This window comes from Stegostoma tigrinum, chromosome 26 (genome assembly GCF_030684315.1).
Source record: "Stegostoma tigrinum isolate sSteTig4 chromosome 26, sSteTig4.hap1, whole genome shotgun sequence".
Lineage (NCBI taxonomy): Eukaryota > Metazoa > Chordata > Chondrichthyes > Orectolobiformes > Stegostomatidae > Stegostoma > Stegostoma tigrinum.
This window is the reverse complement of record NC_081379.1, coordinates 14,562,922-14,587,428: the sequence shown is the minus strand read 5'-3', so window position 1 is coordinate 14,587,428 and position 24,507 is coordinate 14,562,922. Positions and strand designations below refer to the sequence as shown.

General features: G+C 39.5%; 1 protein-coding gene across 2 annotated transcripts in view; it reads right to left on the bottom strand.

Annotated features, from left to right (window-relative positions):
- mapkapk5 (MAPK activated protein kinase 5) overlaps positions 1-24,507 on the bottom strand; it is a 67,816-nt gene that overhangs the window by 1,367 nt on the left and 41,942 nt on the right. For both annotated transcript variants that reach the window (XM_048556096.2, XM_048556097.1), the window contains 5 exons: positions 16,710-16,897; positions 16,279-16,399; positions 15,741-15,871; positions 11,805-11,920; positions 10,009-10,113 (listed from right to left, as the gene is read on the bottom strand). In XM_048556096.2, the coding sequence (XP_048412053.1) occupies positions 10,009-10,113; positions 11,805-11,920; positions 15,741-15,871; positions 16,279-16,399; positions 16,710-16,897 (661 nt within the window). The remainder of the gene's footprint in view (positions 1-10,008; positions 10,114-11,804; positions 11,921-15,740; positions 15,872-16,278; positions 16,400-16,709; positions 16,898-24,507) is intronic.

The window sequence follows — 24,507 nt, the reverse complement described above, 5'->3', positions numbered from 1 at the left end:
CATTCAACCCTCCATGAGAAAATATTTCCCCTATGACCCATCTTTAATTAAAGACACCTTTATTTCTAAATTTTGTCCTAGTTTTAGTTAGTTCAACCCTCCAGAGAAAATATTGGAATTTTTTAAGTCAGAGTTAAATTCTTGATTAATAAAGGGAGATAAAGGTTATCAAGGTTAGCTCGGAATATGAAGTTGAGTCCTCAAACAGATCACCATGCTGAAGGGGTCAAATTGCCTTCTGCTGCTAATTTGTATTCTGATATTGTTTGTAAAATAGTGTTTGATAATTAATAGAACTTTAAATTTCTTTGAAGTTATTAGCATCATTTTTTGCTGTTATTTAAATACAATTTGAGCAAAGTGTGCCTCTGTTGCCTATCTCAAAAGGAAAAAATGGTCCATCTAGAAGCAGAAAATATGATGGAAAAGGCAGAAATATGGATTGTGAAAGGTTCACCAAGGGTCACACTTCCTGGTAGCTGCAGTGGGAGAGATCAGGGTTAGTACAAATTGAAAGGCTCTGAATCAAAACCAATGATCAAACATCAGCACTCGTACACAAATGTGCTGATGTAGTTAAAATTACTGAGACTGAAATATTTAACAGTATCTGAAATAAATGAGGGATTTCTAAGTATAATGGTAAATACGTAAATTAATATTAAATATTAGCAAATAATCAATGGTCAAATTTGCTGAAGATTGTGCAGAACTGCCTGAAGCAGAATGGGTACTTAATCATAAAACGAATATAGCGCAGGTGACCATTCAGCCCACTGTATCTGCAGCAGCTCTTTACATGAACATCTTGATTTAGCCATTGTTCTGCATTTTCCCCAAACCCTTGCACGTAGGACAATTGTTTAAATATAAACAATGCCGGCTTCAATTGAGTCTGCCTCCAGCTCTTGCAGGCAATTCATTCCAGACTTGAACCATTTGTACAGAGAAGTTTCTCATCACATTTGGATCTTTTGTAAATCACTTTCAATCTGACTCAATTCCTTTGGAAGGAGGAACAGTTTCTCCCCATCTAATCTATCTATTCCCCTAATGTTTTTGAAAACTTCTATCCAATCTCCATTTGGCCATCTCTCCAAAGACAACAATCCCAACCTCTCCAATTTATCATCGTTACTGAAATCTCATTCCTGATTTCACATTCTCCCTATTGTGTGGCACCCAGAACTGTAAACAATGCTCTTGCTGAAGTCTAACAAGAGTCTTACAAGTTCAGCAATACCTTACTCTTGCTCTGTTTGCGACTCCCCCTGCCCAAGTAATAAAGCCCAGTATACTGTATGCTTCATTGACTATTTTCTCCAGCCATCCTGCCTCCCTCAATAATCTATGAACATACATATCCTCTGCTTCTGAACCCCTTCAGAATTATACTGCTCATTTTATATTAACTATCCATATTCTTCTAACCAAAATGCATCATCTTGCATTTCTCTGCATTAAACATTTATCACCTACCCAACAACTCCACCAAGTTGTTTATATCCTTTTGAAGTCATATACACTGTCCTCGTCAATGCTTCTATGCTTCATATAATTTTTCAAAATTGACCCTTGCACACCAAGATCTAGATAAATATTATATGTCTGGTAAAGTAAGAGTCCCAATACCAACCCCTGGAGAACTTTACTACAAACCTTCCTCCAGCCTGAAAAATATTGATTGACCATTACTGCTTTCCTTGACATTCCACTTTGCTATCGTCCCTTCTGTTCCAACATCTGTTGTGCGCTTTATATGGAATGCCATCTGAATGTCTATACACATCCTAGCACAGCATTACTCTCATCAACCCTTCCTGCTGACTCTCGGAATTAAAAAAAGCCAGCAAGTTGGTTAAACACAATTTCCTTGTTAAAAATGCATGGTGTAGCTCTTCCTAGATAACCCAGCTTTTGTCATGTGACTACTGAATCAATCCCAAATAATTCTTTCAAGAAGCTTTCCTGCACTGAAGTTAGGCTGATTAGTCTGTCATTGCTGGCTTATCACGGCAACCTTTTTGAAGATGGGGCTAATGTTTTCAATTCTCCAATCTTCTAGCACATCCAAGACTTGAGAAGACAAGATTGTGGCCACTGCTCCTATACTTCCCATTCTCACCTCCAACACAATTATTGGATTTATTTCAACCAGCCTAGGAGCCTGGTCAACTTTAATTACCAATCGTCTATCAATACTTCTCTCAGATCAATTTTGAATTCTTCTCGTGACAGATTCCTCTTCTGTCACTATGGCCTTGGTTGCATCTACCTCTTTGGGTTGACAGATGCAAAACACTCATTTAATGCCGCAACTGTGTCCCCTCCCTCTATGTGTAATTCTGCTCTTGGTCTGTAATTGGCCCAACTCCACCTTTTACCACCCTTTTACTGTTTATATAGTGACAGAAGACTTTGGGATTCTCCCTTATTGGCTGCTAGTATTTCTCAATTCCACTTTGCTTCTCCCATACATTCTGAGGAGGAGCCATATTGGACTCAATGTTTACTTTCTCTTCTCTCTGTAGATGCTGCCAGGCCTAGAGTTTTTCCAGCATTAACTGTAATTATTTCAGATTTCCAACATTTGCAGTATTTCACTTTCATCTCCCCTCTGAATTCATATTCTTTTTGGTTCTCAATTATATTGTCAACATGATACTTCTTATAAGCACACCTTTTTCCTCTATCTTAATTTTGGTCTCATTTCTTACCTAGAGAGTACTAGATTTGTTTGTATCTTGGCTGTAGCAGAACCATGACCTATTTGGAGGCAGCTCATTGCTCAGTTAGCTTTTCCTGCAATATTTCAATCCAGTCTATCCTGCCCAGTTCCATTCTTGGTCCATTAAATTCTGCTGTGTTCCAATTTATTTCTCTTACTCTGGATTGACTGTCGCCATTCTCCTCTATTATCCTAAACCTGAAGGTACAAAAGATCACTGTCTCCCAAACGATCCCTACTGGCATTTGATGTAATTGGCCCAGCTCATTTCTATCCTTCCTTGTAGGACTGGACATGTACGGCTAAAGGAAATTCTTATAAATACAATCTAAGAACACTTACCCCTTATGCTACCAATATTGAAACCCATATTTGGATAATTAAAGTCTTCATTAGAACTACTCAATAATGTTGTAATCTCTCTAATTTACCTGATTTCTTCCTTGAGATCTTTCCCTCTAATTGCTGGTCTATAGACCACACCGAGTCGTACAACTGTACACATGTTGTTCCTTGACTCTAGCCAAACTATTTATGAACCCTCTGAGGCATTCTCTTTCTCCACCATTGCAATGCTTTCCTTAATTAATACAATAATGTTCTTCCCTTCCTTTGTTTTTAATCTTTCTGAGCACCTTATATTAATGAATATCAATGTTAATTCTGTTCTTCCTTAATCAAGTTACTGTTAATCGCCTCATGGCAGTCTGTACCTTCCCAATCTTATTTCCCATACTCCATGCATTCACATATGCACACTTCATTACTTTCTCCCTTATTCCAACTCCACTTAACTTTCTATTCTCTATGCTAGTGCTATCTACCTCTCCAAGTACTTTGCAAACCTTGGCATGGCATCTTTGAAGTATGACTTTAATGTTTCTAGGAAATGGTTGTACTATTTGTTGGATATAGGCAGCTGCCCATGAAAGCATGGCAGTACGAGTTGTATTGCTTTATTTGTATTGCTTTAAATGTTGCATTGCTACCTTCACTTATAACTATTTCACTTACCTAATCAAATAAGGCTGTTTAGGGTTTTAGTATTCACTTGCAGTAATGTACACAAAATTTAAAATGACAATTTGGATGAAAAACTACAAATCTTTTCTAATGCCAATCCTAAAAGTTTAACTTCTGGTTCCCAATTTTAATAAGAGTGGAAGTAAGATTTCATTATTTACCCAAATCTTTTCAGTCTACTGTGTTCCCTGATTAACTATGTTCAGCTAATTTTGATATTAACTCCTAACATGGTAAGAAATAGGAGTAGGAACAGGAGTAAATGATATAGCCTCTCACGCCTGCTCCACTTCACAATAAGATCATAGCGGATATTTGACCTCCAATCCATCTGCTGACTTGATTCCTTTATGGCTTAATTTCTCAAGAGTTTAAGAGTAAGCATCCACTGCCCTCTGCAGTAAAGTATTCCAAAAGAATAAAAGAAGCTCTGTTACCTCACCATTAGTTTTAAACAATTGACCTCTCAACCGATGACTATGGACCCTAGTTCAGACTACAAGTAAAAAAATTCTCATTATTAACCCTGTGAAGCCCCACTCCAGAATACTGTACATACTTCCATGATAGAAAAATAAGAGGGGCTAAGTTCCACAGTGTAGGCCCATTCCCTCAGCCTAGGATAACTCATATCCCAGAAACTAATCTATTAAAATTTCACCACATCCAACACAAAGCCATTTAGATTCTTCCTTAGATATCTAAACTGTGCACAGCAAAGCAGTCTCACCAAAGCCCTATGCAACTGTGGCAAAAAAATTTTAAAAATAAAAAAAGGAAACTAAATTACTGTTATACCACTTCAAGCTGTTTGCGATAAAAGCCATTTACTTTTATTGCTGTGCCTGTGTGCGAAATGTGGGTTTTTTTTAATACAAGGACACTCAAATCTCTCTCAACATCAACATTCAAAAGTTTCTTACCATTTAAAAGAATATTCTGATTGAGTCTTCTTCCTACCAAAATGAGTAATCTCACTTTCTCCCACATTATACTTCACCTGTCATGTTATTTCCCACTCATCTAAAATCTGCAACACACTTCCTGGGCATGACATGAATGACATGACAATCAGTGCAATATTTATTTCCACCTATTGTGTTACTACCCTTTGGCCATCATCACCACACAAGATTCTAATAGCAACAGCATTAATCTTGGAATGTGAACAGAAGGAGACTGTTTAGCCCATCGTGTTTGCGCAGGCTCAATGAGCCAAAAGACCAATCTCCATGTCTTTTCACCATTGCTTCGATTTTTCTCAAATATTTGTTTAATTTTTATTGTAAGTCATACAGGTTCTGTTTCCAACGTTTACTTTTGGAAATTCAATGCCCTAATAACATTCTAAAACAAAACTTACATTCACTATTGTTTTGCTGATCTTAAACTTACGCTCTCCAATTGCTTGCAAACTTTTCACTGGCAGTAGTTATGTCCCAAACTTTTAAATTTTAAACACGACTAAATCTTCCCAATAATCTTCCTGGAGATTAAAAATACTCCAGTGCCTCATCTGATTATCACATTAATCAATCATTCCACACCATTTCCACACTCAGTATTCAACTAATTGAACAGGTTTGGCATTACCTCTTTACTCTTGCAGACTAAGTCACACTTTACAAATCCTAAGGTAGTACCCGAGAGCATTTGACTCATTAAATCTGTAATAAATTTTTTGAAGAGCAATCTAGCAAGTCCTGTTTTGTAGTTTTCTCCCTGCCTCAAGTCACTTGGGACTTTGTCAATTACATTAAATCTGTGTTCTTCGGTTATTCCCCACTCAGCCACTTTCTCTGCCCTAAGCAGAACAAGCCCAGCTTCTCTAGTCAATCTACATATCTGTAATAGTTCAATATCTCTTCTGTGGAACTATTATCATAAATCACTTCTACATCCTCCGTCCTTCATGAAGTGTAATGCCCAGTATTAGATAAAATACTCCAGCAAATTAGTGTTCTATATAGGTTTTAACACATGCTTAGCTTTTGTATTCTATGTTACCGTTAGTAAATCCTACAATCCAATATAAATAGTTAGCTCAGGAGATGATGGGAACTGCAAGATGCTGGAGAATCTAAGATAACAAAGTGTGAAGCTGGATGAACACAGCAGGCCAAGCAGCATCTTAGGAGCACAAAAGCTGATGTTTCGGGCCTAGACCTTTCTAGGCCCAAACGTCAGCTTTTGTGCTAAGATGCTGCTCGGCCTGCTGTGTTCATCCAGCTTCACACTTTGTTATCATATATAATTAGCTGCCTTCTTAATCTGTCATGTCACCTTCAAAGATTTATTCACAACTCTCAAGGTCTCAATTATTGCATTTCTTTGGAAATTGTATAATCCATCTTGTAACATCTCTTTCCATTTTATCAAAATCTTTCACCTTACTATTCTACATTTAATTTCATCTTCCTTATTTAGTCATTCTACCAACCTACATCCTCCCGAAGACCCACTTTGTTTGGAGTTGGAGTTTTACAATAAATATGACGGTTTCATTGTCAAATTACTGAAGTGAGCTTTGTAATTCAGAACTATTGACAGATTAAATTTAAATTCCACCAGCTATGATCATATTTGAACTCTGGTCTCTCAAGTTTCTGGATTAAGAGTTCACTATATCACTTCCAACCTTGTAATTAAAAACTGTGCATTCTTTTCTCCCTTTAGTTTGACCGTTCACGTACATCCATGCTGGTTTAGCTGGTAACAGTATTCACAGGGGACAAGATAATGGACTGGAGAAAATAATTTATACCAGGAGCACACTGTAACTAGTTCACAGGTTGAAAGATTTAAAAAAGCAGAATATTTGTCTAAGGTGTAAAACATATTGGTACATATTGATATTCAGAGACATTTTGGCGTACCAGTACATGGAACATGAAGTTAGCATGCAAGTACGGCTGGCACTTAAGATATAAATTTACGTTTGCCTTTATTGCAAGGAAATCGGAGTATAACTATAGAGGTATTTCTACAATTGTACAGGGCTTTTGTGGGGCCACACCTAGATTACTACATGCAATTTTGGTCTTCAGATTTAAAGAAATAAACACTAGTGCAAGGTTATTCAGAACAGTCTTTCATATGACCATCCTTTGATGAGAGACTGAATGAATAGGCTGAACTCTATTCTCTGGAGAATGGAAGAAAGTGAGGCAGTCTTACTGAAACAGTGAAGATTATGAAGAGGACTGATAAGATAGGCATTGGTAGCTAGTTTTGCCTGGTTGAGGAATTTAGAACAAGGGAACAGGTTAAGGGGCATTCATCCCAAGATCATTTAGTACCAAGATGAGAAGTTTCTTCCCTCATAGGGTTGTGAATCTTCAAAGTTCTCTATCCTAAATCTTGTGCAGGAGATCATTTAAAAGTTTAGAGATAATATTAAATGAGGAAGCACTTTCAATTGTGTGAATAGTGTAGAATTTCAGAAAGGATATTGACAAGTTGAAGAAGTGGGCGGAGAGGTGGCAGATGAAGTTCAATGCAGAGAAATCTGAGGCCATGCATTTTGGTAGGAACAACATGGTGGACAACAGAAAATGAGGGATACTTGGGCATATATGTTCACACATCATTGAGGTGATAGGACAGATGGAAAGAACTGTAAATAAAGCATACGGTATCCTGGACTTCATCTACAGGGGCATACAGCACAAGAGCTGTGTGGTGATGTTGAACTTCCGTAAGACAGATGTTAGGCTTCAGCAGGTGTATTGTGTACAGCTCTGGGTGCATTAGAGAAAGTGCAGAAGAACTTTATAAGAACGGTTCCAGGGATGTGAAAGTTTAACAATGAAGACTGACTAGAGGGGCTGGGACCATTCTCCTTGGAGAGAAGGTGGCTAAGAAGAGATCTGATATACATTTTACCAAATCTGAGAGGGCTAGATACAATAGCTAGCGAGAAACTGTCTAAAAAGGTGGTACAGATTTAAATTGATTTGCAAAAGAAGCAAATATAATGCAAGAAAAACATTTTCCGTACAGTCGTCTTGGTTTGGAATGCACTGCCTGAAAGCGTGGCAGAGGCAGTTCAGCTGAGGCATTCAAATGGGAAATGAATGACTATTTAAACACAAACAATGTGCAATGGTACGGGGAAAAAGGCAGGAGAATAGCTCTCAATCATGACGATCATTTGGAGAGTTGGTAAAGACACGATAGGCTGAATAACCTCCTTCTGAACCACAATACTTTAGTGATTCTGTGAACATAGACTGAAATTTTTGATTATCCTGAACTTCACAAATGAACTCCTCTACCACCATACCGAAACTCAATTTGACAATTTCCGTTTAAGAAATAGATACACATTCCAATTTCTTTATTTCCTCTCCAGAAAGGTCTTGCTCTGACTGACTAGCATTCCTTCACTACTCTACCCAAGATGTCATGCTTCATACAAGAATCTAATCTCCAATCACAGATCACTTGACTTCGCAGCACATCACAGTCAAGTTGGATTCTGTCTTCATCTTATTTCCATATGCACAATATTTTAATACAGATTAATTACAGGCAATCAGGACTACAAACTTTGGCTGATTATCTTTTATCCCACAAAAGTCAATAACATTGAAAATGACTCCCATAGCCCTTGCTACTCTCTCGGTTGAGGGCAGTTAATTTACTACAAGTGAAGGATCAAACCAGAGAGCTTTTCTATTTGTATGGCTCTGTATCCCAGGGCAGCACACTTACCAATTGAGTAGGTGGGGAAGCTCATCCATAACTTGTCAACTGAAATCTCCAGTTGTCCAGGGTTGATTCAGGCTGGCATGAACAAGCAATCCAAATCAGATGTCAATTTTTTTCATATGCAAACTTAAATCCCTCAAAGCCCCCTCTTGGCAACATGCTCAAACTATCCCAGCAAAATCTTGGTATCCTGCTGGATCCAGAGATCAGCCTCAAATCCCAAAACTTACCCATCACCAAGATACTGGTTTCATCTCTGCAACAATGCTCATGTTGACACTTCTTCTTCTCTTTTCCACTGAAATTCTTACCCACGCTTCTATCAACATTGGATATGATTTGCTGGCCTCCACCCGCAGAAACGTTCATTGTTTCAAGTCAGCTACCCATATCTTGTACAAAGACAAAATATGCCAAATGCTAGACATCCGAATACAAACAGAATATTCTGGAGAAAAAGGCATGTCAGAAGACTGCAGAACAGAGTGGACATTTCAGGTTGTTGTCACTGAGCTGAAACAATCCAAAAGTTCCTCTCTCCACAAATGCTGCCAACCTACTGAGTATTTCAAGCACTTCCTGTTTACATCACATACATTGTCTTGCATTTATCCATCTTCACTGGCCTCCATTTGCTGCTCCCTATACAAAGCACTGATTTTAAAGTCTTCATCCTCAACCCATTCTAGCTCTATAACCTCCTCCAGTCTGCAACTTTTTGATCCTCCAACTGCGGTCATCTGTACATTCCCTCTTCCCTTCACCACAGAATGTTTCCTCAGCCTTCCATCCCTATTCAACTGTGCCCCTCCCTGTGCTTTCTCTCCCTCAACATTTTTAAAAGCCCCCAAAAGACTTTCTCCACTAACTCACATTTATGCCCAATATCTCTCCTCTCTTCTTTGCAATGTATTTGATAAATCTCACAATAAAGATGTTATGTAAATGCAAGGTATTAGTTGAAAATGCATTCTGGCCCAAGTTACCGATTTCAACCGTTTAGTCAAAATTGAACAATTAAAGATAAAACATTAGCTAGCGCATTGGCACAACTAAAGATTTAGTATATTAATTGGAGCAAGTTACTTGGCATCCTTTCCTATAGCTGAATTTTTTTTTTGATCAATATGCACTTCAATAGAGTTGGCTCCCTCCTGTTGTATATTCTAGCTAAGATAATGCTACCAGTTCCATGTTGAAGTATTTGTTTCACGACCAATCTTGCAAGATGCACTCAGAGATCAGGATTTGTTGGAAACCGAACAGAATTCTCATGCAAATCAATGTTCAAAGACATAAGCATTTCAATATCTATGCATTATATGCATGCAGTGTATACAAAACACGATACATAATTTTGATCATTGTAACTGGAAATCCAGTGGGTAATTTCCCAGTCTCCAGGCAAACTGCAGAATGGTGTACACACTGAAAGGTGAAGATTCCCCTTCCGAGCCGCTCTTGGATAAGATCCAAGGCAGATTTTTGAATAGGCTTGGTTAAAATAAAAAATTTGCATGACAATCCAGCTGCTTTTCTCTCACCATTCCAGCTGAGGCTCTGCAGCATGTCACGAAGACATTTACAGTCTTTATTGTACTTCCAAGCCTCCTGCATCACCTCGTTCAACTTCTCATCTTCATTCTCTCCTATCAAAACAATTAAACATACGCAAGTGACAATATTGCAATTTTGGTTTGAATCTTATTTGTTTTTCCCTGCAACTCCTGCCAAAAAATTAACATTCCTCTCAGCTGGGAGGACAGATGCAGGCACTGTATAAACCTCTGCCAGAACAATTCTTAAAGCTGGCAGTAACACCAGCTCCAGGCTTATGGGTCTCATGCAGCAAGTAACAAACTAAAATTGCTTACAAACAGAAAGGACAGCATTGTTTAAACTGGTGGCTAACATCAGTAAATCTGACAAGTTTAACTTGTGGGTGCTGTTGGCTGCACAAGATTGTGTCAGGAATCAGTGGCACTAACAATAATTTCATACAACATAATGACAGCTTCGACATACTGATTAGGCAGATGAATACCAAAGTTACCTGGGGGGAAAAAAAAGAACTTTACATTACACTAAACAAAAAATAAAGAACTGCAGATGCTGGAAATCTGAAACAAAAACAAATTGCTGGACAAACTCAGCAGGTCTGGCAGTGTCTGTGGAGAGAAAATACAGTCAATATTTCAGATCCAGCAATCCTTCTTCAGAACGCAACTAGCTAATGGCAGGGTGTCAAGTACGCATTGCACATATACTGAATTCTTCAGTATCGCTACAGACTGGTGGGGAGCAAGAGAGAAACAAAAATAGTGTCGAGAACTATCAACTTGCATTCAAGCAGAAATCTTGGAAAACTGTTTATTATCAGAAGAGAAGAAAAAACCTTTTCAATATCCTAGAAGCATTACCTGGACTAGGCATCTCTGGGATGCAAGAGGGAACACGTCATCTGGATGGCACACCTGCATCTACAGCAGGCCAAAGGGACAGCTAATTCAAAATTCTCCACAGATTTTAACCTAATGAGGTCAGATTGAACATTGGCAGGGTTGAACTAATGAGAAAGAACGATCCAACACACGACGGCTCTATTCTCACAATGGGCCTTGCTTGGCAGGGATTCTAGAGGGTATCAAAATCATTTTCAACTTTAACCGATGCAAAAGATTCTACAGAACACTTTTTGAGTAAGATCCTAAAGATCTCCAGTGTCCTAGTCAACATGCGACCCTTAATCAAAATCACCAAAACAGATTGATAATTGATTTCATTGCATTTTTGCTTTGTGGTCAAACTGGTTGCAGTGGTTACCTACAAAAGAATAATCTACATTTAAATATGTGAAGCTTTTTGGGATGTTCTAAGAGCACAAAAAGATGCCAAAGAAACAGAAATATTTCTCTCACCAACCCACAACATTCAGCTGACTGCCTGCAGAGCGAGGAACTCCTAGATCTCTAGACTTACCCATTGCTGCTTAATTAGATGGAAGGATTAGTGCCAGTCAAAATGCACTGTCTTCTGATGGGGTGGAAGTTTGGAATCAGGAAGGAAAAAGAAAGGCTTAGCCTCAACACAGCTGCAATTAGGAGCTTAGCATTTGGAGGAAAAAAGTGTTGCATCACATATTCCATTACATTATAGAATAATGATATACAAAGCACCCAGCTATCATGCCGCTTAACAGATAAGCAGAAGAACTTGTCAGAACTCATGTACATATTATGATACAAATTCATTTTACCATGGCTTGTTATTTTTAATTCCTTATGCTGGGATAAAGGATTCCAATTTCTCCCAACTCCCTTGAAGTACGTGACTGCCTTACCAGCTTGGGGCAGAATACACTGTGCAATGACATCCCGCAGTTTCTCTAGAGCGACATTGGCATCCTCTGCCTCATTCTCCGGATCGTGAATATAGACATCATCCTTGGGCCTCGTGCTGTAACAAAATGACAATTTATTATGGCGGGGGGCAAGTTCCTGTATGAACAGGCGCAATTAGCCAGCCAAATCTGAGACACATTTAGTGGGCTAAGACATTAAACAGGCTTATTTTCTTAAAATAAAATATAAATAAAAAAAAGGAAGAAAAGGCAGAAAGAATTAATAAAAATGAAAAGCAATTAAAAAAAACACGAGAAGAGCGACGGGAAAACTGACATTACCCATCTCGCCCCCACTACAAGTGTGCCATCTATCAGGCGATCGCGCTGTGGCACTGGTGATGGTCATTGGAGAAGTCCGACGTCTGGATTGCCTGCCTCACCTGCTGGCTGAAGGAGGCTATCTGGAGGCAAACAGCCATATGAGAAAAACAACAATGGGGAACATTTAGGGAAATGTTATTTTTTTTAAATCTTCTTAAAGGGGAACAGTCTTCACTTGAATCATTGTATAATCCTAAATGTGATAAAAGGACATCCCTCCTCTTGGAAAGATTTCATTTCAAATCTGCAGTTCGTGTATTCCTCTTCACAGGTCCGATAACAGCTGAATCTTCATTACACCCCATGCATTCAGCAACACATCTGCAGTGAACATACTAAGCTTAACCCACCTGGAGTCCAACAAGGACTCCCCTGATGAGTTTGACAACTCTAGTATTCACTCACTATAAAAAAGGCTTGTTAAAGAAAGCCAGAACTCTAGCTCTCAGATTAATGTCTGGCTCTACACTTCTATTAAATAGCATTTTTTTCTGTACACTTACTAGCATCTCAGTCTTGCCTGGATCTTATTTTATGCTTTAAAACCACTAGTCAGATGGAGAACCAGGATTGTCGTTTTGTGCAGCCTCTCCTGTGCTGGGACATCATGAAGTTCCATGTCAATAACAAGGGACGACACTATCTAGGAATTCAACAAGCCTGGAGTGTATTTTACTCTTCCATTCAGATCACTGCTGAAAATGCCAATAAGATATGATAAGCAAATTTTAAAATCATGAAACGGGCATAAAAGGAGGAGCAAGAAACCATGTGCGCCATTCTTTATAACGCTTAGGACTGCATGTCAATTCAAATGAACACAGTTTCCCTTTAAGAAGGATTCAACTGTTGCAGTATTGGTGAAAAATTTGAACATGGATTGTAACAAGTTTTAGAAAGAGTCCTCTTGGAACAAGGTCCATTTTAAATCAATCCGTGCTGTAACCAAAAGTTTAAGAGCTCACCGATGACTTGCTGGGTAAATGCCCTTATACAATGAGACACTGAGCCATACAGACCAGGAAGCTCCCAGTACATCCCTGGTCTGTGTCAAGTTAGCTCCTAGCCAAGGCAGGAGCTAATGGCTTCAGTCCCAGGCTAAAAGGTAGTGGAGGGGTGGAGACCTAAAAGTTTCAGCCAGGGTTTCCACTAGTGCTTTACATGTGGATATCTGAAGAAGAAAGGAATGGGAATGGCTGTGATTCTTCCTCCTGCCCCCATGATAAAACAGACTGTTTTTTTCTGTCGCCCAGGCACACACATGAACAATGTACAGCTGGAACAGGTACTAGGGTAACCACTATCCATGTAACCGTACCCCAACTCAATTCTGAGCCTTATGATCAGGTAGGATTAAACAAAAAAGATCCAAGAGTCCAATATAGTTTAAGCTAATAATTCTGAATACCAAGCTTTCAACATTATGAAACATAATACAACATATTTGAATGTGCAAATTAAATGTTAATTAGGAGTCATCATGCAGCACAGCAAACATTTTGTTCTTTGAACTACTTGTAATTAAACAGTCTGCAAATTCAATGTTTGCAAAAAAGAAAAACAATAACCCAAGTTACTATTAGGTACATTAGGGATTTTTATCAACCATACTAAATATTTTGTGGCTTCCTAAATGATTGTGCTCGCTTTAAATGTTTTCATCTGTAAAACTTGGAGAGTCAAATCTTTATGCCACAAGTCATGCAGACTGATCAGCCAATGAGAACACAACTGACTCCTGCATCCAATAATAATCCAAGCTTCTAATTCAATTCCTGAGTCCCCAGTCTTTAGGACCATCCTTAACCATAGTCCTTGGAACTCTGAATTGCTAGATATGTTGAACAGAATCAAAAAAATCTTAACTGCTTCATGTTTCTAAGATGCTGTTTTAACTAATAATCACACTGCTTTTTCTGATCTCTAATTTACCATGCAAACACCTTGATTTGCAACAACAACTTTGATTTATATGGCATATGTTGAACTTGCATTAAAAAAAAACCAAGTTGATTACAAGCTTGATAACATTATTCTGTACACATTTAATATAGCATAGTTTCAGAGATTTGTAGAAGAGATAAGTAAATTTTCCAACAAGGAAAAAAAATTAATGCTGCAAACTTATTCAAGCTATTTTCAAATTTTGTTTCCTCCTCTCCTAACTACAATATTGGGGTGTAGTTCCATGGGGCCATTCTTCAAGATGATGTTCTAGCAAGCCCAGAAGAGTGTGTCAGCACGCTATTTGACCACAAAGGGCATCACAGCCAAACTCACTCCTGTCCTCATATGGCATCCAAGTATTTCTGCCCAGCATGAACAACTTGAAAATGACCAGGAGCAAGAACAGTGGTTGATTTACATCTTCCTACCAAATAAGTGCTGAGGCTGATCATAAAATCTCAACTGATGCCTTGTGAGGTCACTTAATTTAGTGCACACAATTAAATCTGTGAAGTCCTAGTCTGTATAGCTTAGTGGTATATTTTGCAGTGCATCGGAGGAGCTCAGTTTACCATTGCAAAACATTTTAGTGGACTCCAGATATAAACTCACATACAATCCTATGAAAGCAAAGAATGTGAGCAAACCAAATCACCTCTTATTCACTCCCATTCTTTACAATTCTTGAAACAAACATGAAATATTTCCAATCTGCAATGGTCTGCATGATTAATGAACTGGTTAATTTCATCTTCATATTTTTCCAAGTCTGATTACTTTTAGTAGAGAAAGATTTTGCTAAATGAGGTTTGATTAGGACAGCCTGATGGCCACTCATATACAAAATAGTTATTTTGGGTGTGTGTTCTGCAGAATATTTTGCAAATTAATTCGGTTATTAGGGTTAAACAGTAAACTGGAACAAAGCTATAGTGGGTGGGGAAAAGAATGAACAGCTTTGTTGACAAAGAGAAGAAATACCGTAACTGTCTAGGCACACCACGATCAAACTATTCAATCCAAATGTAGCACAGAGGAACAAGTAAAATAGCAGCGTATTTTCAATTCTCCTTACCTAAAGATGCTAAATTTAGTTGCTGTACAATTTAACAAGAGCCTTGGCAGTCTGTTGAATACGAAACACTCCACATTTTGTCTGATTTTGATACATGAAGAATTTTCACTGGGGCTGCTGAGTAGTGCCCAAAGCAGAGATCCCAGTATCCCTGCTCCCACCTCAAGGTACTGACGCAGGTTTTTGTAACCCCACTGCTACCTGGCTGGAGTCAATTAGCACAGGGAATGAAAATAACTTGGGCTTTGCATGATGTTCTTACACTCCAACAATCAGTAGAGTCCAAGCGGAATTAATTAAACTTATCCCAATTTGTTTGTTCCTCTGTACTTGTGCATAACTAAGACCTTTTCAATGGTTAAAGGTCAGCTGGTATCCTTCATTGTCGAACTCTGCAAATAGAAGTAGTACAGTAGCAACAGTGCACATATCATCTTGTTCAACACAAATTCCGCTAGAAATTAAACAACGTTTTTCAATCAGTACACATGTCTAAGCGAAACATATTGCATTTAGTAAAATACACTTACCCAAATAGCTTCCTCTTGCGAAGAATTGGGTTATTTACAGAGTTTAGAGGTTTAAGGCTCACTTTCAGATCCTGAATTCTCATACTGGCCAGCTGCTCTGCATGGGCCTGCTGGATCCCAGCAACCATTGCCTGTGACACAGTTTCATCATCAGTACAAGCTGTATTACATGACAAACACCAGCATACAGTACCTTGTAAACAGAGCAGGAATTATAGTGACAACCACAGAGCTTCCTTTAACCTAGGAATGAAACATCTGAGATGCAAGTAAAGCTCAGCCTATGTCCTTCAAGAAATAACAAAAAGGCTTGTGCATCAAAGTAATCGCAAATACATGAGACTGAAAATTCTCAAATCTAAAATATTATCATCTTGGATTTAAATCAATGCTTTAGCAATAAAGGAAAAGTATGAGAAATACTAATCATTACGTAAACATTACCTATAATGTCAGAGCTAGACAAAGTCACTGTAATTATGCTATAAATATCAGCTACTTGCTGTGACAATGTCATCAATAATTACAGACAATTCACCTTGTCCATCATCATTTGGGAGGATGGAAGAATGTTATCTAAAGCTTCTGTGGAGTTCAGCCAGGGATGATCCAGCACCCCTTCAATATTTAGTCGTTCTTCTGGCTTTACCTTCAACAATCTGCGGGAAAGGACAACATACTCTAAAACTCAAGTTGGGATAAGAAAAGCGTTCATAACTTTTTTTGAATAAAAACATAAATTCTCATACTGGCCAAACATAAATAACATATATAATCAAACCAGAAAACAACAGGGCAACAAGTTACATACACATATACGTTAGAACTATTCCCTCTGCATCAAAATGCAAGGTCCACTGCAAAATCAGCTCAATGGCCAGTTTTACAAATTTGATTTGATTTTCCATAATGCCTTCAGTACTACCAACGACTCATCTTACTACACAACAACCAAGCTACCCAACTCACTTTCTCACAATGTCCTTTGCCATTTCAGAAATCTGACTCCACTCTTCTTCTGGGAATTCAAAACTTCCTGTCATGATCTTTTTCCGCATGTCCTTCGGGATAGTCCGGCTGTGGTGTTTGGAATAAAACGGTGGATATCCACATAGCATCACGTAAATTATTACACCCAGCGACCACAGGTCACAGCTCTGAGATAATAAAGAAATATAAAAAGTAAACTTCTTAAATGTAAAAGATTTTTCATAAGTTTATGGGAAGTTATCAGCAATTTACTTCATGAATTTATCTAATATTGATTCCCGCTCTTCCTTGGATCCTTTGCATCAATTGTGCAGAAAGAATGGATATGCCACTTCCTGGTCTCAAGTGCTGGTTGGTATGAACATTGTGCTCACTTATGGTGACATGCACTTCAAGCCAGCCTTGGCAGAATTCATATCAAAATAGCAATCAGAAAAGGGTTGCCTTTCAGCCCGTGCCCCAATCTTCAGTGAGTATTATAAAAAGAAAATTTACAAAATTATCACAGAGCTTGACAGCGTAGATGCAAGAAAAGTGATTCCACTGGCCATAGGGTCTAGAGCCAGCGGACAAACTCTCAGAATAAAACGCAAAACATTTAGGTCTGAGATGAGGGGCAGCTTCATTCAGAGAATGGTGAACCTTCAAATTTCTTAGCACAGAGGATGGTGGAAGCTCAATCATAAAGTAAATTCAACTCAGAGATCGATAGATAATCACAAATAGTATCAAGGGATATGGAACATGCATGAATACAGCAACGAGATAGGTGATCAACAGAGACACAAAATGCCTGAACAGGCTCGAAGGGCTGATTGAACTACACTGTCTCTATTCCCAAATTGGGTTTTTTTTAAAAAATTCACTCACGAGCTTCATTGGCTGACCAACGCTTATTGGCCGTCCTTAGTTACCCTTGAGAAGGTGGTGGAGAAACCCTTCTTGAACCACCGTAGTCCATATGCGTAGAGTTGGATGAACACAGCAGGCCAAGCAGCATCTCAGGAGCACAAAAGCTGACATTTCGGCCTAGACCCTTCATTAGAGACTCTGATGAAGGGTCTAGGTCCGAAACGTCAGCTTTTGTGCTCATGAGATGCTGCTTGGCCTGCTGTGTTCATCCAGCTCTACACTTTGTTATCTTGGATTCTCCAGCATCTGCAGTTCCCATTATCTCTGTAGTCCATATGCGGTAGGGTGACCAACAATGCCCTTTAGGGAGAGAATTCCAGGATCTTGACTCAGGACAGTGAAGCATATATTCCAAGTCAGGATGGTGAGCGGTTTGGAGGGGAAACTTGTAATAGGTGCTATTTCTGTGTATCTGCTGTCCTTGTCCTTCACCCAGAGGGTTATTAATCTATGGAATTCCATTCCCAGTGAAGTAGTTGCCGCTACTTCAGTTTTTAAAGCTAAGGTAGATTTTATTTTTGAACAATAAAGGAATTAAGAGATACGGCGAGAACGCAGGTAAGTGGATCTGAGTCCATGAAAAGATCAGCCACGATCTTATTGAATGGCGGAGCAGGCTCGAACGGCTGAACGGCCGACTCCTGCTCCGAGTTCTTATGTTGACCTTCTAGATAGAAATGGGTCATCGGCTTGGAAGGTGGTATCCAAAGCTCTTGGCTGAATTTCTGCAGTGCATCTTCTAGACAGCAGACACTGTTACTGGGCATCAGTGGCAGAGGGAGTGGATGTTATGCCAATTAAGCATGCTGCTTTTTACTGTATGATGTCAATCTTTGAATGTTTTTGGAAGCAACCATCCAGGCAAGTGGGGAACATTCCATCACACTCCTGATTTGTGTCTTGTAAATGGTAGACAGACTTTGAGGAGCCAACCTGCTCTTTTGGCCACTGTGTTTATGTGGTGAGTCCAGCTGAATCTGTGGTCAATGGTAGCCCCATAGATAGTAAACACCAATGAATGTCAAGGGGTGGTGATCAGATGGTCTCTTATTGGAGACAGTCATTTCCTGGCATTTGTGTGGTGCGAATGTTTCTTGCTACTCATCAGCCCAAGCCTGGATATTGTCCAAACCTTGTTACATTTGGACATGGGCTGGTTCAGTATCCAAAGAATCACGAATTGTGCAATTATTAGCAAGCCTCCCCACTTTTGATGGAGGGAAGGTCATTGATGAAGCAACTGAAGGTGTGAAGTTAGGCCACTACATTTAGGAACTCTTACACAGATACCCTGGGTTGGGATGACTGATCTCCAACAACCACAATCATCTTCCCATGTTCTTGTTATGACAGTGGAGACTTTTCCCACCACCCCCGACCCCCTTTGATTCCAGTTTTGCTAGGACTCCTTGATGCGACACACAGTCAAATGTAGCCTTGAAGTCAAGGGCTGTCGCTCTCACCTGACCTGTGGAATTCAGCTCTTTTGTCCTTATTTGAACCAAGGCTGTAATGAGGGGTCAGGAGCCGAGTGGTCTTGGTGGAACCCCAACTGGGCATCAGCAAATAGATTATTGCTGAGCAGGTTCTGCTTGATAGCACTGTTGATGACACTTTCCAACACACTACTGATGACTGAGAAAAAAACCTGAAGGGGCAGCAATTGGCTGGATTGGATTTATCATATTTCGCATGTAGATGTCATATCTTTCACATTGTCAGGTTGATGCCAGTGTTACAACTGTACTGGAGGATTTTGGCTAGGGGAGCAGCTAGCTCTAAAGCACAAATTTTAAGGACTATTGCTGGAATATTGTCAGGAGCAACAGCCTTTGCAGAATGCCGTGTATTCAACCACTTTTTAATATCATGTGCAATGAATCAAATTGGCTGAAGACTGGATATGATGGTGGGGACCACATGAGGAGGCTGAGATGGATCATCCAGCTACCACTTCTAGCAGGAAATTGTTGTGAATGCTTCAGCCTTAAATCTTTTGCACTGATGTGCTGGGCTTTTCTATTATGAGGATGTGAGTATTTGTGGAGCCTCCTCCTGAAGCTCAGATTTGACCTGCTGGTGACGGATCACTTGGCTTTATCACTTATGCCACGTCACCAAACAATTTTCAAAAACTCATGGACCCCCAAGGCCAGACATATAGTTGATATGATTAGATATTAAAAATAAGGCCACAGTATCACTTTTTACTGAAAATGCATAAAAACAATAGGTCTACAAAGGTTTGAATGCTTCCTACACCAGCAACAAGTGCCACAGAAATCAGGAAGGAAAGACATAGAACACAAGGACATAAAGCTCATAGGTCTCAAGTAATAACCAAAAGAACTGAAGATGCTGTAAGTCAAGAACAAAAACAAAGTTGCTGGAAAAGCTCAGCCGGTCTAGCAGCATCTGTGAAGGAGAAAACAGAGTTAATGCTTCGGGTCCAGTGACCCTCCTTCAGTTCTGCCAGACCTGAGCTTTTCCAGCTACTTTGTTTTTGTTCTAGGACTCAAACAACTTGTGTCTAACTAAAAATTTACTTTGAACAACCAAAGATTCAAAGCTTCACTGTCTTTCATGATCATTTGGCTGGGCTAAAGTCACATCATTATATGATTTCTAAAGTGACCAGCCACTGTAAAAGAAAAAAGGATTTAGATTTATATATTGCCTTTGTATCAGATATTTGAAGCCACACAGTTCTTTCAAATAGCAATGTAATAGCAAGCGAATGTTTTTAGAAGAGATTTTAGACCGGAAATAAACATCAGCTAGAACATGACGGTGAGGATGGTTGGATGTGGAAATGCAGGCAGCTTCCATGCTACTCTTTGAATAGTGCCATGGGATCTTTATATGCGCCCTGATAGGTGAAAGGACCTCAGGTGTAAGGTCTCATCAGAAACAAAACCTCTGACAGTGAAGTATTCCTTCAATGCCACACTGTGCAATTTTTGTACTCATGTCTTAGAGTGGAACTTGAATCTAGAAGTTTTCTGGATCTGCCACCAACTTAACGACAGCTGACAAAGAATAGAAACAGAAAATAGGTGCAGAGTAGGCCACTCAGTTCAGGAGCCTGCCGAATGCCATTTAACATAATAATGAAGATTCTCTATCTTAGAAGACCATACCTTCAGCTTTCTCCCATACCACTGGATGCCTTTAGCATATAGAAATACATCTATAATTTTCTTATAATTTGGCAACTAGGCCCCCATAGACTCCTGTAAAAAATTTCAGGTGTAGATCACCCAAGTGAATAGTGAAGTTCCTGTGATCTCAGTCTGAGTTAGTCTACCGTGTATCCTGATAGCATGACCCATTGTTTTGGATTGACAAGGAAAAACATCATTCCTGCATTTTTCAAAATCCCAGTGATTACAAGCCCAGTCAACCCAATTTCTCCTCTTATGATAAACCTGCCATCCCAGAAACTGGTCTGATGAATCTTCATTGCACTCAATCTGTGGCAAGTTTATCTTTTCTTAGATAAGGAAACCAAAATTGCACATAATACTGTGGTCTCAAAAGCCAATTACAACTCCAGTAAGACTTCCTTGCTTCTGTACTCAAATCTCCTTGCAATGAAGACCAACATACAATTTGTCTTCCTACACTTGTAAGCTTGCTTTCAGTAGCCAGTGTAAAATGATGCCCAAGTTCCTTTGCACAAAAAGGTTTCCCAATCTATCGCTATTTAAATAATATTCTGCCATTCACTTTGCTCCTACTGAAATGAACAACTTGGTAATTGTCTACATTACATTGCCCAGTGAGCTTTGCTAAAAACTCACCCTGAAGCCTCCTCACTACTCAATCATACCTAGTTTTGTCAATGTTGTAAAAGATCACATATTATTGTATTGTCTGAATGTGAATAGCTGGGCACCACACACTGATCCCAACAATTGGTCACTGCCTATATCCCTGATGATCGATTCCTACTGTTTCCTATCTGCTAATCAATTCTCAATCCATGCCAGTAAATTATCATGTTCTTTAATTTTGCATGGCATTTTATCAAAAGCTTTTTGAAAATCCAAACACACCACAAATGAGTATGGGAATCACTGTTTCCCAAACTTAACATTTTATTCGGAATCAAAAGAGTGTTGCTGGAAAAGCTCAGCAGGTCAGGCAGCATCTGTGAAGGAAAACAAAAAAAAGTTAACGTTTCGGGTCCAGTGTCTGTTTCTTCCTGCACAAATGCTGCCAGACCTGCTGAGCTTTTCCAGCAACTTTGGTTCTGTTCCTGATTTACAGCATCCGCAGTTCTTTTGCTTTTTATTTAACAAATTTATTACTCTTGCTAAAACTCAAAACTACCAAACCAGTTCTCTATTTTATTTTTGAAAGGCTAAATAAAAGGATAGTCAGGCTTTCACTTAAATTAACTTCAACCCAGGTACTTTTATGAGTCTGTCCTTTTAATATCAAGTGCATCAACGAACTGGGTCAAGTCAATTTTCTCCAATGTTACTGGCACTTACTATTTCAAGGAAAACAAGAGGAACTGAGGAAAATTTTAATAATAATTCACTCAATTGCTATTCCAACAAGACACCTATTACAGCAAGGGTGTCACCCTCCTAACAATACAGATCATTTCATCTATCCAGCTAATACAGCACATTATGGTTAGTTAGTTTGAAGAGCGCTAAAACAAAATAAACAATTTTTAAAAACTGAAGTAAAGAAGCTAGGAAATAATACCTTCCAATAAAGACTGACAGAAGGAATAAAAATGAATCAAATCTGGTTTTGTTAAAAAACATTTCTTATATTTAGAGTTTGAAAAGGATTACAGTTACAAACTACACTATGTGTTACATTTCTGAATGATTTAGGAAGATTTACTTTGTTAAGACGATGCACATCTGCTTCACACAATCGTCAACAGCACTCTATAGAGGCTTCCAGAACACTTGTTGTATTTGGATATTTTTTAAAAAAAGGCATGTCCTGAAGAACATTGCATATGAATTTGCAGACTGAGGGACTAAATATGCAAAGATTACCTGACCACTAAAAGACAAAAAGTACTTCTTGCCAAATTGCTTTAAATGTTTCTTCATTGCCTCACAATTCAATTGCCAGACAAACTATGACTAGGATGTTCTAGAGATAGAGATAATGCAGACAGGTGCCTGTGGCATGCCTCAATAATCAGTTACCTTACAAGGACGGGGCACTGGAAGAGGATGAGCCTCTCCAATGCTCAATACCTCCCGCTACTAAGCGCGGCAGGATCACAGAAATCACTGACTCATGATCATAAACCTTGTCTACCTTTAAAGGTGGTGGGCATGATTAATACATCATCGTATATATACACCCGTTTCAACTGCAGTTTTTGTTTTAATTCATTTGCGGGATGTGGGCATTGCTGGCTGGCCAGCATTTATTGCCTGTCCCTAGTTGCCCTGAGGTGGTGGTGGTGAGCTGGCTTCTTGAACTGCTGCAGTCCACCTGCTGAGAGTTGACCTACGATGACATTAGGGAGGGAATTCCAGAATTTTGATCCAGGCACAGTGAAGGAACAGCATTATATTTCCAAGTCAAGATGGTGAGTGGCTTGGAGGGGAACTTGAAGTTGCTGAGTTCCCATATAGCTGCTGCCCTTGTCCTTCTAGATGGAATTGATCATGGGTTTAGAAGATGCTGTCCGAGGATCTTGGTGAATTTCTGCAATCCATCTTGTAGAAAGTACACACTGCTGCTACCTAGCAGCAGTGGAGGGAATGGATGCCCGTGGAGGTAGTGCCAGTTAAGCGAGCTGTTTTTTTCCTGGATGAGTCAAGACAAGTGGTGAGTACTCTATCACACGGCTGACTTGTGCCTTGTACATGGTCGACAGGCTTTGAGGCTTCAGCGGTATTCCTAGCTTCTGACCTGCTCTTATAGCCAGCGTTCACGTGGTGAATCCAGTTGAGTTTCTGGTCAATGATAATACCCCCAGGATGTTGATCGTGGGGGTATTCGGTAATGGTAACACCACTCAATGCCATGGGGTGGTGATTAGATTGTCTCTTATTCGTGATGGTCATAGCCTGGCATTTGTGTGGTGTGAATGTTACTTGCCACTTGTCAGCCCAAGGCTGGATATTGTCCAGATCTTGTTGGATTTGAACATGAAGCGCTTCACTAACTTGAGGGGTCATGAACGTGCAATGTTCAGCACCAATCGCCGACAAACATCCCCGCTTCTGACCTTATGACATAGGGAAGGTCATTGATGAAGCAGCTGAAAACGGTCGGGCTGAGGACACTACTCTGAGGAACTCCTGTAGAGATGTCCTGGAACTGAGATGATTGACCTCCAACAACCACAATGATCTTGCTGTGTCAGGTATGACTCCAACCCAAGCAGTTTCACTAGGGCTCCTTGATGTCACACCCCGTCGAACGCAGCCTCGAAGTCAAGGGCTGTCACTCGCACATCACCTCTGGAATTACGTTCCTTTGTACATGTTTGAACCAAGGTTGTAATGAGATCAGGAACTGAATAGCCATGGCAGAACCCAAACTGGGTGTCACTGAGCAGATGCTGCTTGATTGTACTGTTGATGACACCTTCCATCATTTTCCTGATGAGGTGGTAATTGGTTGGGTTTGATTTGTCCTACTTTTTATATACAGGACATACCTGGGCAATTTTCCACATTGTTGTGTAGATACTGGTGTTGTAACTGTACTGAAATATCTCGGCTAGGGGAGCAGCAAATTCTGGAGCACAAGTCTTCAGTACCATTGCTGCAATGTTGTCAGGGCCTATGGTCTTTACAGTATCTAGTGTCGTCTCTGACTGTTTCTTGATATCACATGGAGTGAACTGAATTGGCTGACGACCAATATC